The sequence below is a fragment of the Sturnus vulgaris genome, chromosome 25 (assembly GCF_052056855.1).
Source record: "Sturnus vulgaris isolate bStuVul1 chromosome 25, bStuVul1.hap1, whole genome shotgun sequence".
Lineage (NCBI taxonomy): Eukaryota > Metazoa > Chordata > Aves > Passeriformes > Sturnidae > Sturnus > Sturnus vulgaris.
Genome location: NC_142267.1, coordinates 41,374 through 56,077, shown reverse-complemented (window position 1 = coordinate 56,077; position 14,704 = coordinate 41,374). Strand labels below are relative to the sequence as shown.

At 46.2% G+C, this 14,704-nt stretch overlaps 1 protein-coding gene across 6 annotated transcripts; it reads left to right on the top strand.

Moving 5' to 3' along the window:
• The first annotated feature begins 39 nt into the window (after positions 1-39).
• Positions 40-14,579, top strand: LOC148221226 (nucleolar pre-ribosomal-associated protein 1-like). 6 transcript variants are annotated; one of them, XM_088178755.1, is made up of 5 exons: positions 40-552; positions 12,489-12,595; positions 12,689-12,805; positions 13,447-13,585; positions 14,294-14,579. In XM_088178755.1, the coding sequence occupies exons 2-5, from the start codon at positions 12,590-12,592 to the stop codon at positions 14,488-14,490; spliced, it is 459 nt and encodes a 152-aa protein (XP_088034881.1). In that variant the 5' UTR covers positions 40-552; positions 12,489-12,589; the 3' UTR covers positions 14,491-14,579. The 6 variants fall into 6 exon arrangements, with proteins under 6 accessions (XP_088034881.1, XP_088034878.1, XP_088034883.1 ...); XM_088178757.1 differs by lacking the exon at positions 40-552 and adding an exon at positions 10,257-10,592; XM_088178752.1 differs by having other exon boundaries at positions 12,489-12,805.
• The last annotated feature ends 125 nt before the right edge of the window (positions 14,580-14,704 follow it).

The window sequence follows — 14,704 nt, the reverse complement described above, 5'->3', positions numbered from 1 at the left end:
ACCCGGTGGGGTGGGGGGAAGGAGTCGTGGGGTTTGCTGTCTGGGGGCTCCTTCTGGAGGTTTTCCCCCAAATTTGCCCAAAACCAGGACACTGTCCCTGTTCATTTTTAATCCCTCCCTCTTGTGCTGCCCATCCAGCATGCCAGGGGTTTCTTTTCGTTTTTTGGTTATTTTTCGTTTTCATTTTTCTTCTTCTTTTTTTTTTTTTAGGGGGGGTTCCATTTCATCGTGCACCTTGATGTTGATTTTCTTCCCTTGTCCTCTCTGCTGCCCCTCCTCCTTTCTGCCCCTTGTCCCCTGTGTCTGCAGGGCTGGGGAGGAACTTCAGCCCTTGTGGGGGTTGCCCTCCCTTTTCTGGTGTCAGCAGAGTCACTTTCTGTGGGATGGACACATGGGAGGGGTTGCAGTCAAGTGCCCTGCTGCTGTCCAGGGCAGTTGGAGTCGTTCTGTGCCTTCTTTGGGGTGAGGAAAAAAGGCTGAGGGGGGCTCCGACGTGGTTTGGGGCACCCCAAGGTCCCTGGGAGAGGGAGCCGGGCTGCGCTGGAGGAGCAGGTGAGTCGGGCATGGGGGGGGGGTCATGGTGGGTGCCAGAACATTGAGAGGGAGGGGTGGGTGTAGAATGCATGAAAAACAGAACCTTAAAAAATAGCTAAATATAGTCTAAAAGGAATGTTTTATTGGTTTGTGTTTGGATAGAGGTAGGGTTTTTTAATAGATACTGTAAATAGAAAAGATAAAGAATAAAAATATATAAGCAAATATAAGAAACCAATATATAAATATATTACATTACATTATATTTTGTTATGAAAATAGAAATATATAAATACTTAGACTTTAAAAGGAATGTTTTATTGTTTTTTATTTGGTTAGAGGAGGGTTTTTAATAAATAATATAAATCATATAGGCAAAAATATACAAATATGCAAAAATAGATACTGACATAAAATTATTATAACTATATATGCATATATATATGTAAGTATAAATCTATAGAAATAAATATAAATATAAAATATATGTATGTAGTATGTAATATAAATAATTTATCGATTTTAATATGTTATATTAAATAGTATGTTATAATAGAATGTAAATAGCATATAGTATATTAATATACAAGTAAAAAATACGTTAAATAGTTTATAAATATAGAATACACAATATAGACATATAAATCTACAGATATAAATATGAAAACTAAATAAAAAAATATATTCAAATAGAATTTAAAATAATCGAGTTTTTTGTTTCTATTTGGTTAGAGGCAGAGCTTTTAAAGAAATAATATTAAAAACAATGAACCTCCAAATATAGATGGATATAGATAAAATAGAAATAACATTAGTAATATAAATCTATGTATATAATGAATAATAAAATAATATTGTATATATGATAAATAGAATAGCAATTAAATTGAATATATGAAATATGTCTAGATTATGACTAGAAATTAAATATTAAAAAATAGATGATTTCTATATATAAAAGGGTTTTTTTTTCATTTGGTCAGAGGCAGGGCATTTTTAGTTTGGGTCGGGGTTTTTTTGGGGCGTTCATTGAGAGGATTTTATGACGGGTGGGGACTCTGGTGCTTGGAACTCTCTCCCTTCTCTGGCTGTCCCTGACAGGGCGGCAGTGCCGGGCTGAGTTGGGCGGCAGTGCTGCCGCCGTGTGGACACAGGCGGGTACTGCACCGTGCCCCTCTCAGGATGGCGGAAGGGCCCGCGGGCCGGGACCCAGCCGTGCGGCAGCGCTCAAGATGGCGGCCTCTCTAGGACCCCGGCGGATAGGCGTTTACATAAAACGCCTGCTCGCGCCCGCCGGCGCCCTCACGCCCGCGGCACCGCGGACCGCGCGGCCGTTGTCGGCACGCTCTGAAACATCCGGGAAAATTGGCGGCGAGCGGATCGGCGTCGGCGATGTAATCAGGCATTTTATGCCTACACACCGGGGTCCTGATTTTTTCCCGCCCTTTCTGCCGCCATTTTGGGAAGGTCAGGCGGGGTGCCGCCCGAGCCGCCATTTTGAGAGTCCCGACACACTCAAGATGGCGGCCTCTCTAGGACCCCGGCGGATAGGCGTTTACATAAAACGCCTGCCCGCGTTCGCCGGCGCCCTCACGCCCGCGGCACCGCGGACCGCGCGGCCGTTGTCGGCACGCTCTGAAACGTCCGGGAAAATTGTCGGCGAGCGGATCGGCGTCGGCGATGTAATCAGGCATCTTATGCCTACACACCGGGGTCCTGATTTTTTCCCGCCCTTTCTGCCGCCATTTTGGGAAGGTCAGGCGGGGTGCCGCCCGAGCCGCCATTTTGAGAGTCCCGACACACTCAAGATGGCGGCCTCTCTAGGACCCCGGCGGATAGGCGTTTACATAAAACGCCTGCCCGCGTTCGCCGGCATAAAAATAAATATGCATAAATATAAACATAGACATAAACATGCACAAACGTTAACCTGCATAGATATAAACATAAACATAAACATGCAAAACAATAATAATAAATATAAATATAAACATAATTAGAAATAGAAATACAAACATTAATAAAATCTGTGAGAAATGGGGTAAAATCAGTGAGAAATGGGGGGGAAAAGCCATGAAAAATGATGGAAAAATCAGAGAGAAATGGGGGAAAAATCGGTGAGGAATGGGGAAAAAGATCAACGAAAAATTGGGAAAAATCAGTCAGAAGTGGGGGATAAAAATCAGTGAGAAATGGGGGGAAAAGTCGGTGAGAAATGGGGAAAAAATCAGTGATTAATGGGCGGGAAAATGCATGAAAAATGGGGGGAATAATTCAGAGAGAAATGGGGGCAAATATCAGTGAGAAATGGGGGGGAAAATCAGGAAATATCCATGAAAATTGGGGGAAACATCCATGAAAAATGGCGGAAAAAATCAGTGAGAAATGGGGAAAAATGGGGAAAAAGGAGTGATAAATGGGGGGAAAAAATCAGTGAGAAATGGGGAAAAAAGGGGAAAAAATCCACGAAAAATGGGTGGAAAAATCCATGAAAAATCAACGGAAAAATCAGTGAGAAATGGGGAAAACATCATGGTGAAATGGGGAAAAAATCAGAGAGAAATGGGGAAAAATCATTGAAAAATGGGGGATAAAAATCAGTGAGAAATGGGGGGAAAATGGGGAAAAACATCAGTGAGAAATGGGGAAAAAAATCTTTGATAAATTGGGGCAAAAATCATTGAGAAATGGGGAAAAAAATCAGTGAGAAATGGGGAAAATTTGGGAAAAATCCACGAAAATTGCGGGAAAAAATGCTTGAAAAATTGGGGAAAAAAATCCGAGAGAAAATCATCCCGTAATCCCCGAGGAAATCCCCCCGGAACACTCGGGAAAATCCCCCCGGAATTCCTCGTAAAATCACCCCGGATACCCCGGGAAAATCCCTCCGGACTCCCCGAAAAATTCCCCCCGGAATACTCGGGAAAATCCCCCCGGAATCCCCGAGAAAATCCACCCGGAATCCCCTGGAAAATCCACCGGGAATTCCCCGGGAAATTCCTCGCTGAAACCCCTGGAAAATCCCCCCGGAATCCCGGAGAAAATCCCCCCGGAATTCCCCGGGAATATCCCCTCGGAATCCCCGGGAAAATCCTCCCGGAATTCCCGAGAAAATCCCCCGGAATTCCCTGAGGAAATCGCCCCGGAATCCCAGTGAAAATCCCCCCGGAATCCCCGTGAAAATCCCCCCGGAATCCCCGGGAAAATCCCCCAGGAATCCCCTGGAAAATCCCCCAGGTATCCCCGATAAAATCCCCCTGGAATCCCCTGGATAATCCCCATGGAATCCCCTGGAAAATCCCCCAGGAATCCCCGAGAAAATATGCCCGGAATCCCCTGGAAAATCCCCCTGGAATCGCGGGGAAAAATCCCCCCGGATTTCCCGGGAAAAATCCCCCCGGAATCCCCGATAAAATCTCCCCGGAATCCCTGAGAAAATCCCCCCGGAATCCGCGAGAAAATATGCCCAGAATCCCCGATAAAATCCCCCCGGAATCCCCGGGAATATCCCCCAGGAATCCCCGATAAAATCCCCCCGGAATCCCCCAGAAAATCCCCCCGGAATCCCCGACAAAATCCCCCCGGAATTCCCGAGAAAATCCCCCCGGAATCCCCGGAAAATCCCCCCGGAATCCCCGGAAAATCCCCGCGGAATTCCGGTCCATTTCTGTAGGAGAACAGTTTGTAAGGATAGTGCAGAAGGCACTAGTTGCCAACGAGTTACAGCTGTACTGATTAGCAAGGAGTGGAAACAGCCTTGCCTGCCCAGTGAGGCTGGTTGTTATAAAAGCGTGGGTCAGCTGGCTGCCAGTTTCACTAAGCACAGCTCCAGCTGGAGGTGCAGAGCCTGCTGCAGTGTGGGCTGGAGCCTGCTGGCTGTGCTGCGAGGAGGAAGGGACACGTGGCCGTGCAAGGGATGGACAAGGTGAGAGGATGCTGTGTGTGGGACAGACAGGCTCAGGTGGCTGGGGAAGGGACAGGCTGGGGTTTAGCCAGTCGTACAGAGGAGAGGAGGAGTGGGTGCTGTGTGGAGCTGCCTGTGAGAAAAGGAGTCAGAGTTGCCTCAAAGAAATCTGTGGAGAGAAGGCATGAAAAGTGTGTAATGAAAGACTAATGTTGGTGCCTGTCATGTCTGTCTTGATATAATTGCTACACGTTTTCTCGGAATGCTTGAATTTAGACATAAAATGAAAACTTTATTGTAAGAAAGGAATGCATTTCTCACCAAAGTGGTGTAGGGTGGGGGATCACAACTCCCAGATGGCCTGGAAGCGGAACGGCCACAGGGGTTACTGTAACTGGGCCTCCAGTACCAAAGCCCCAGTGGGTTTAAAGGCTAGAGCTGGGCTGGGATTAGCACGGGCTATGCAGCTGGGCTCATGCACAGGTCTGTCAGCACTCCTACCCGAGGACAGTCCCTCACCTAGGGAGAGGTTCTAGGCCTGGAGATGAGGCTGAGTTTGGGAAGGGTGATGAGGACATGGTTAGGGAGGGATGTAAATGCATATCAAAAGACTTAATTTTGAGGGGTGGCAAGCATTAGCTATAAAACAGTAAGTATTTACAGCTAAAGGCTGGAGGTGGGGGCTGTCTGAGGAGGACAGGACTGTTTAAGGCTGAAGTTGGAAGAGAAACCTTGGTGAAGCTTTTGCGTTAGAAACGGCCTCACCTGCCAAATCAGATTTTTGTCTTCAGGATTGCATGAGTGAGGCTGCCACAGCCAAGGAAAAGGTTCAGGTTTGGGAGGCAAAGGCGAGTTAGGCAGGGCTGCAGGGCTGGGGCTTGGCTGTTTCCATACTGCTCAGGGCAGCAAAGGGTAGCTGGCTCACTGGGCCTTGGATCTAGAACTCTTTCTGGAACAAGGTGGAGAGCTGAGGTTCATGCAAGGAAGGGGCCAGGAATTCTTTGTCTGACTGGAAAATGCCAGAGGGGCAGTGTGTGACTCGGATAGGATGATATGTTCGTCTGGCGAGAGTCACAAAAGAATATTTTGGTTTACTGATAACTGGGCAGCTCAGAAGTTACTACTTGACTTAGTTGCTGCTCCCATCTGTTGCACACATAAACAGAGCAAAGCAGACGAATTCTCTCGGAGCCTGAGGTCTTTGACTGGCCCTCCAAAAATGCTGCCCGCTAAAAAACAGACGTGGGGGAGGAAAGTTGTCAGATACAATAGAGCAAGAAAAGGACACGGGCTTCAAAGTGCCCTCCAGCAGACCACGGAAGTGACCTGTCTGGAAGTGAAACCAGCAGTCTGCTTCCCCAGCCTCCTGGAAGCCTCTAACAGCTACACAGGCAGTGAGGGGAGAGAACAATTCAACCTAAAAATAATTTTCAGTAGCGTTCTGCACTGCTGTTAAAAATACTGCAACCAGGGAATGTGGTGTGGTGATAACTATTAGGCCTGTAAGTCTGGTAACTGGGGCTTTTAGCTCAAACATCTCGGTATGGCTACTTTGAGCCTTGTAAAAGCTGCGTTAAGTCCAATTTCTTGGGTAGTTCTACTAGCTCTAGCCTTGCTTTTCATCCCCTCAGTAACAAAGCAACTCCCTCTCGAGAATGTTATTTACTTTCCATATGATGTGCCTACATTGCAAATGTCTTTGGACACATGCGTAAATTTAAGTTTCAAGAAAGCTGTCAAGCTAAAACAAAGGCTTGCCATAATGCAGAAGAAAATGTTTTATGGAAGAACTGAGAGGTCCCTACCTGGGCATAGAATTTGCTATACTAAGGTGTGTTCCAAACGGATCTGCCATCTAAACAAGCAGAAAAATAGTTGGAATGTAGTGAGTTCAATTTAACTATTGCTAGAAATAGGAATTATTAGCAGAGCTTGGAGCATGATATCACTAGCAGCAGTAAGACGCTTTTAGCTTGCTTCTCATAAATTACTTGTAAAAAGCATTTGTACCTAGTGTGTAGCAATTAATATTTCCCCATTTTCTTCCCCCCCGCCCCCCAGTCTCAGGTACTCCTTTTATTTTACCCTTTTCTGTCTTGTAACATCACCTTCCTTTATTTTATTCTATCTTCTGTTCTCAGAACATCGCAGCATCCTCTGTCAATGTGAAAGCATTTGTTCATCCTGTCTTGGAATGGCTGTCAATGTTGCCCTCTTCTGGATCACTTTTTTTTTTTTTTTTTTTTTTTTTTTTTTTTTTTTTTTTACAATATGTTGCTAAATGTCAGGAAAATTAATCCACAAACACCAGCGGTTTATGTCCAAAAAGGAAACAGAGGAGTCCTTTTTGCTTTATTCGAATAAAGGGAGAGGCCATGGGACATTCCCCTGGGATCTCTCAAATTTTTGGAGGACGCAGCCTCCTTTTTATCCTATTTTCCCGGCCGCATTTCCCTCTCTCTTTTCCCATTGGCTGAGGTACTTGAGAGGCACAGACTTCCCGGAACGCCTGATACCTGAAATTCCCCTCTAATGTATAACCCTCCCTTTTAATTTTTAATTCTTATAGAATTCATAGTTTCCCCCCGTTGCTTCTTTCATCTTTCGATATCCAATTTCATTTATCAGCAGCCCTGCCGTTTGTTTGTAAAGGCAACTATCTCTTTCCATTCATCAATCAGTGGAATCCATCCCATTGTTTCTTTTATCTCTCAGTGCTAGCCTTATCTACAGGCTGATCCACAGCTCATTTGTAAAGACAAATTCAACATTCCTCTCAGCTAATAAATGAGAAGTTAGCTGAAAAAAGTAAAAACTGGATTTTTTTTCCGGTGTGTGTCGGACAATACAGTGGAGAGAATTTGCGGGAGGATGATCGAGGATATCCTATTATAATATCGTTCTCGGACATTTTACTATTTTAGATCATCAGTTGTATTCTGAAAGAAATCTATTTTAATGATATGTGTACGTTTGCACGAAGTTATAGTTAAATATAGCTTGCGGCTGGGCTCTTTAATGAATAGGGGTATTTTTGGTTTTAATTCAATATTTTATGCTTGTGGTGTGTAGTGTGCTGATTTATTTTTTAATGTTATTTACTACGTGCGCTTTTGTTTTTGAGTGAAGGTAACTTTCTGGATGGCTTTGTATTTGAGGCAGAATGAATTGAAGTAGGTTTTTAAAACTGATTTTTCATATGTACGATGGGGAGTTTAGTAGGGGCAGCTCTGATGGTGGGGGCTTGGTTGTTAATTTTATCAGACGGCTTTTGTTAGATACAGCTTTTAATTCTGGAAAGTTTTTTTTTCTAATGTCGTGCTTTGAAGGTGGTTTTCGAGGATGTATGGTATAGCTTTATTTTGTTTGTAGATGGTGTATGATAAGGGCTATGGTCTATTTATCTAATGCCATGTTTTTTCATTCAGGTGTTGATAAGGGAGTTCTTGAATGGCGTTTTGTGTTGTTTTTGTTTTTGGTGGGGCGTTGTTTTTAAAGGATACCTTGATATGCATAAATATAAACATAGACACAAACATGCACAAACGTAAACATAAACATATAAACATAAACATAAACATGCAAGACAATAACAATAAATATAAATATAAACATAAATAGAAATAGAAATACAAACATTAAAAAAATCAGTGAGAAATGGGGTAAAATCAGTGAGAAATGGGGGGAAAAGTCGGTGAGAATTGGGGAAAAAATCAGTGATTAATGGGTGGGAAAATGCATGAAAAATGGGGGGAAAAATTCAGAGAGAAATGGGGGCAAATATCAGTGAGAAATGGGGGGGAAAATCAGGAAATATCCATGAAAATTGGGGGAAACATCCATGAAAAATGGGGGAAAAAATCAGTGAGAAATGGGGAAAAATGGGGAAAAAATCCATGAAAAATGAGGGAAATAATCAGTGAGAAACGGAAAAAAATCAATGAGAAATCGGCGAAAATTGAGGACAAAATCAGCGAGAAATGGGGGAAAAATCAGTGGTAAATGGGGGAATAGTCGATGAAAAATGGGGGAATATTCAGTGAGAAATGGGGGGAAAAAATCAGTGAGTAATGGGGGAAAAATGGGGAAAAAATCCATGAGAAATGGGTGGAAAAAATCAGTGAGAAATGGGGAAAAAAATCAGAGAGAAATGGGGAAAAATCAGTCAGAAATGGGTCGAAAAAATCAGTCAGAAATGGGGAAAAAATCGGTGAGAAATGTGGAAAAAATCTTTGATAAATTGGGGAAAAAAAATCATTGAGAAATTGGGGGAAAAAATTTAGTGAGAAATGGGGAAAAATTGGGAAAAAATCCACGAAAATTGCGGGGGAAAAAAATCAGTGAGAAATGGGGGAAAAATGCATGAAAAATGGGCCGTAAATATCAGTGAGAAATGGGGAAAAAAATCAATGAAAAATGGCGGGAAAAATCAGATCGGTGATCGATAACTAATGCATGCCTATGGATTACATCGGTGATCGATTGATCGCGACTACCGATCGATTACATCGGCGATCGATTGATCGCGAGTACCGATCGATTAGATCGGCGATCGATTGATCGCGCCTGCCGATCGATTAGATCGGCGATCGATTGATCGCGCCTGCCGATCGATTAGATCGGCGATCGATTGCTAATGCCTGCCGATCGATTAGATCGGCGATCGATTGCTAATGCCTGCCGATCGATTAGATCGGCGATCGATTGATCGCGCCTGCCGATCGATTAGATCGGCGATCGATTGATCGAGCCTGCCGATCGATTAGATCGGCGATCGATTGCTAATGCCTGCCGATCGATTAGATCGGCGATCGATTGCCAATGCCTGCCGATCGATTAGATCGGCGATCGATTGCTAATGCCTGCCGATCGATTAGATCGGCGATCGATTGATCGCGCCTGCCGATCGATTAGATCGGCGATCGATTGCTAATGCCTGCCGATCGATTAGATCGGCGATCGATTGCTCATGCCTGCCGATCGATTAGATCGGCGATCGATTGCCAATGCCTGCCGATCGATTAGATCGGCGATCGATTGCTAATGCCTGCCGATCGATTAGATCGGCGATCGATTGCTAATGCCTGCCGATCGATTAGATCGGCGATCGATTGCTCATGCCTGCCGATCGATTAGATCGGCGATCGATCGATCGCGCCTGCCGATCGATTAGATCGGCGATCGATTGCCAATGCCTGCCGATCGATTAGATCGGCGGTCGATTGCCAATGCCTGCCGATCGATTGCTAATGCACACTATTTGCACACTCCTTGCACACCCTTTGCACTCATACAGAGGCAGGAGGTTTCTCAGTTCTGGTCGCGGTTTTTTGGGGCGTTCATTCCGGGGGATTTCCTCAAGGATTGGGACACTCCTTGATTCCATCCCTTGCCTGTCTCCCAAGCGCCACCCTGTGGGCAGAGCGCGGTACTGCGCGCCTGCCTCTCCCAAGATGGCGGCTCGGGTGTCGCTCCCCGACCTTCTAACTCTGGCTGCAAAAGGAGGGTGGCACAGCAAGGAGCCCGCTCGCTCTAGTGGGATGCCTGCGCACGACGCCGACACCGATCCCACGGGTGCGATTTTCGGCGGCGTTTCCAATCGTGCGGACATCTCCTTCAGCCCGCTTCGGCCCGGGGAAGAGGGGCGGGGCCGCCAGCGATGGTCCCGGCGCAGCCCGGGCAGGCTCGGGGCGGAGCCGGGGCTTGGCGAGGCGGGGCACGGAGGTCCCGGGGACGGGACCGGGCGGGGCCGGGGCGGTGCTTTAGGGGCGGTCCCCAGTGGTCCCGGGCGGCACCGGGGGCGGGGCCGGGTGATCCCGGAGCGGTACCGAGCTGTGCTGGGGACGGTGCTGCAGGGGCGGTGCCGGGCCCGCCTCAGGGTGATTGAATGCCCAGAAATCGCCTCCTCTGCCCCGTGCTCACACTGAGCTGCGGGCTGCAGCGTGCTGTCGGAGCTCCGCACACAGCACGGATTTGGGCTTCCCCTCCTCTCAAACCCTCTCCCCCTTCTTCCTCCTCCTCATCTTCCTCTTTTTCCTCTCCCTCCGCCTCGCCCCCCTCCCCGGGCCCCTGACTCCCCCCGGGATCCCCTCCTCCGGAGGCGGCCCTTCCGAACCGACCCCCCCTCCAAGCCCCGGAGCCCGAGACCATTAAGGTAAGCTTTGGAATTGAAATATCAGGATATTCACTCTATCCCACTGGCCTGAAATTTCAGGATTGTACGATTTTTTCTTGAAGCAGTTACCTTTGCTGCAGGATTGTGTGGTCACCAGTCTCCTTTCCTGTGCCTCTTGTTGAAATTTGCTGTCAGATAACCGGCTAGTAACGAAATATTTGACAGAAATCAATGCTGTGAACGGACTTCACTGCAGCAGTTGATGAAAGAGCAAAGAAAATGTCTGTCGTGTTTACGCACCCCCCCGAGGCTGAATGAATTCTGATACTGTAATAAATCAGTGCAGTTGGTGCCTGCAAAGGTCTTGACATTGATCAAGAAGATATTGCTTTGGATTTTTACTTTTTATCAGCGTTTCTTTAATCTGTACTTCAGCACTCTAGCCTTTCATAAGTCTTCTCCGGTTTCCTCTGGCCCTGCAGAGTAGTCCTCTCTGTTATTGTCTGATCCCAGCTTTGATGCAAGGAGTACTTTTTGTCTTGAAAATTAGCATCCCCCTCTGCATATTTAAATTAGTTATTTGACTTTTGAGAAAAAGCTGGTCAGCTCGAAGTCCACCAGACACCAGAGGCTGCTGTTTTTAGCACCTTATTCAAAGAGGACATCCTTTAGTTACCTAAGGAGGGGTAGAGATTTACCCCTAGGAATAAGGAATAAATGCAACCAGACTGTCCTGCCAAGAAAAAATCCAGTTACAGTGACTGAATTCGGGTTTAGTTGCCCTTGATCCTTGCAAGGGATTAAAGGCAGGTTCACTTGGTCTCCCAGCAATGAATGTCTCAACCGAAAGCTGCTCAAAATGTGCCGTTTTTCTGATGGTTTTGGATTCTTTTGCCAGGTGGGAACATGGACTGCTTGACTTGTTCCTGTGTCCACTTTCCACTTCAGTCCTTTGCATTTTCTCTGAAGGGAAAGCAGGAACAGGGAAGTTGGGGCAGTTCCGTCAGCAGAAAGGCTGCTAAGAATAGATGGTAAGGACTTACTTTTCTGCACAGTGCCATGTAACTGAAGGCTCGTTTTTGGATTTCACATTCTGTTCCTGCCCGGTTTTGTGAGAGCTGCAGGTGCATTTCTGTTTCCAGACCCTGCCAAAAATAGTCGCTTATATTATAATGAATCCTTTTTCCTTCATGTTTTCTTGCTTTAAATGAATTCCCCTGTCAGACTGATGTGAGCAGCAGTTATTTTTAGAGCTGCTGGTGTTGTACACGGAGTAACTGTAGAACAAATGAGTTGTGATGGCTTCCTTGTATTTGATGTGTGGAGAGGAGCAAAGGCACAGATTCATCCTGTGTAATTGCAGTCGTCCAACGTAGGTGCCAGGGTCGGGAAGCTGGGCAAGGTTTCCTCTCTTGCTGGGCCTTAGGGGGAGGGAGCTGAACCCTGGTGTCACTCGGATTCCTTCCTCTTCTCCCTCCTCCTTTCTTGCTTGTAGAGCTGGAGCTCGGGGTCACCGAGTTTGGGTGCTCGCAGTCAGGGCCTGAATTTGGAGAGCAGGAAAGCGGGGGGAAGTTTCTAGGCACGTCAAAGCCTGTCTCTAGGGTGTGTGACTTGTTGTCTTCCTCACCACCCCCAGCAACTTGCACTTCTCTCTGGACCTTGCTGTGGTCACAGCCCACTGCTCATTTATGTGACTGTTCATCCCTCTGCCTGATTGCTTTAAGTACAAGTAGCCTGATTCAGGTTTAATTTAGCAATGATTTTCCTCTGTTTCATCGGTAGTTTTCTAAAACTCCCCTACAGGCTATTTTGAAGGTGCTTTTTTCTTTTTTTTTTAACTGCCTGTGATGATAGAAAGCTGTACCGCCCTCTGAAAGCAGTATAACCTGCTTTCCAAAAATTACAGAAGTAGGATTTTTATTGTCCACTATGCAGCTGAAGTCCCCCTAGTGAGCCTCTTGAACTGAGGGTGAGGAGAGCGGCAGATACGACTCCTCATCAACCTGCTCTTCTTTTCGTTCCTAAAAGAAGGAAGCATGAAGGTAACTATAGAAAAAGATCTGCATCCCTCGGGGTTTTGTATTTTAGGTGTTTTGAGGTTTATTTACACACCTCCTCCTTTGTTTCCTGGACAGGTTTTACGTGACAGTGGAGCGTTTGAGTACACGTGGAAGGAGCTTTCAATTTGGCTGGAGCACTCGGATAATACAAAAGAAGACCAGAAGGAAGCAGTGATTCAGTTTTTGGAAAAGGTAACGGTGTTCAAATCAGCTGGATAAAAAAATGCAAAGAATAGTGTTAGTGGAAACTGGAGGTCTTGTTGCTATTGTTGAGAAACCTGTCAAAGACCAGCGAATGAATTCTGAGAAAAGCCTTGTTTGGGATTCTTTATACGGAGGTGGCATCCTTCTTGTGTTCAGTGGGAGGGCAGCCAAATGATTTGTAGGAAAATGAAATCCAAAGAGATCAGCTGTTATTACAGCATTGTCGGTGTAAGGGTAGAGTGGTGTAGGTGTGGGTAGCTTTGATCTCCTCTTTAGGTGCCGACATTATCAGAGCTCAGTAGATGGTGGTCCTTGACAAGGAAAGGTGACACTTGCTGTTTACTCTTCAGGATGTTGAATAATGCCCAGTGCTTTGCCTCCACTGTGGTCTGCCCAGGTACTCGGTGTGTGGTCGCAGTCTAGGTGCCAAGTTGTGGTGGGTTTTTGTTTTTCCATCAGTGTGGCCTGTAGAGCAGGAACTGTAGACAGAATCCTGCAGAAGTGCTATGGAAGTTGTCCTCATAAAAGCTGCCCAGCTTTCAGCACGTGGTCGTTCTCAGTACCGTGTGGTTCCCCTGCACTTGCCAGCCAGCAGGTGCACTTACCTTTCTCCCCACCTTTGCTGACAGGTCCTGCTGAAGCTGGTGACCAACCCCTGTCCCTACACTGACAAGGCAGCAGACCTGGTTCAGGCAGCCAGCACGCTCCAGGTGGCTCTGTTTAAACAGGACTCTGATAACATCAGCATCCCCGTCTCTCACATTGATGGTATGTGGTAACCTGTCAACATCCCAACTCCATGACTTGGGGATACACTTTCTAGCCCTAATCAGCAAACTGGGGATGGATAACTCTGGCAATCCTGTTAAGTAAGGGCCCTCCAGGATTCAGCTCTCCACGTGTTCTTGGTATCAGAAGTCGAAGTGGAATTGCCAAGTTGCCGCTTTACCTCTGAAAGTCATTTCTGCCGTGGCTGTGCCACTTGAACGGTATTTGAAATCTCTCTCATGCTCTTGCAGCAGCGTTTTTGAACTCAAATGGAAATCTAGCCCTTCTGCCTGGGACTGTTGACAGAGTCATGGAATCCCAGAGTGGTTTGGCCGGCAAGGCTCCTTAAATCTCATCCAGTTCCAGCCCTGCCATGAACAGGGACACCTTTCAGTAGCCCGGGCTGCTCCAAGCCCCAGTGTCCAGCCTGGCTTTGGACACATCCAGGGATCCAGGAGCAGCCACAGCTGCTCCGTGCTGGACAGCAGCATTGAAAGGCAGAGTGAGGTTCAGCTGTAATTTAGGGGTTGCACTTAAAGTTGTATTGCGTGACAAATGTGGCTTTCATCCTTTTTTTTATTTTTTATTTTTTTTTTTAATTAAAAAGAATTAAAAAGATGCCTTGTATTCCTGGAGTGTTGCATTCTACGTCTGTTGTTTTTCCTGTTAGTCTGGATTCTTGCTTTGATGTTTTTCTTCACTTATTAGATGTCCTGGATATGGTGGATGTCCTGCTCGAGGACAGTGATGGCTTTGATGAAGAAGTTGGGTTCTCTTTAAATGAAGACGTGATCATTTCCTTCAGTGCTGTTGTCCCTGCTGCATTAGAAGCCAGGAATGAACAAGTCCACGTGGGCCTGGATGCTGATCCCTCTTGCTGGTCCATGACAGCATGTGACAGGTGAGATTTCCAGGTGTCTGATTTAGCAGGAAACTGGTTTGTTCCTTCTTGTGAGGAGGCTCATTGGCTTTGCACGGGCAAAGCCACTCCACGTTTTCCATCTAGGAACAGAGCTGGGGAGCTGTTTTAAAACAGAGTCCAGAGGTAAACAGCTTGGCTCGGTATTTCTGTGTGGGAATAGAAGAATATCTGTGTCTTCTGATTTTTCTCTCGTCTTT

What these genes read in the sequence shown, in the direction of transcription:
- LOC148221226 (XM_088178752.1), top strand. Translation starts at nt 12,590, where the DNA reads ATGAAGGTAACTATAGAAAAAGATCTGCATCCCTCGGGGTTTTGTATT. An exon ending in TGATTCAGTTTTTGGAAAAG is followed by an intron (nt 12,806 to 13,446) that starts GTAACGGTGTTC and finishes CTTTGCTGACAG; the next exon opens with GTCCTGCTGAAGCTGGTGAC. An exon ending in CCCCGTCTCTCACATTGATG is followed by an intron (nt 13,586 to 14,293) that starts GTATGTGGTAAC and finishes TTCACTTATTAG; the next exon opens with ATGTCCTGGATATGGTGGAT.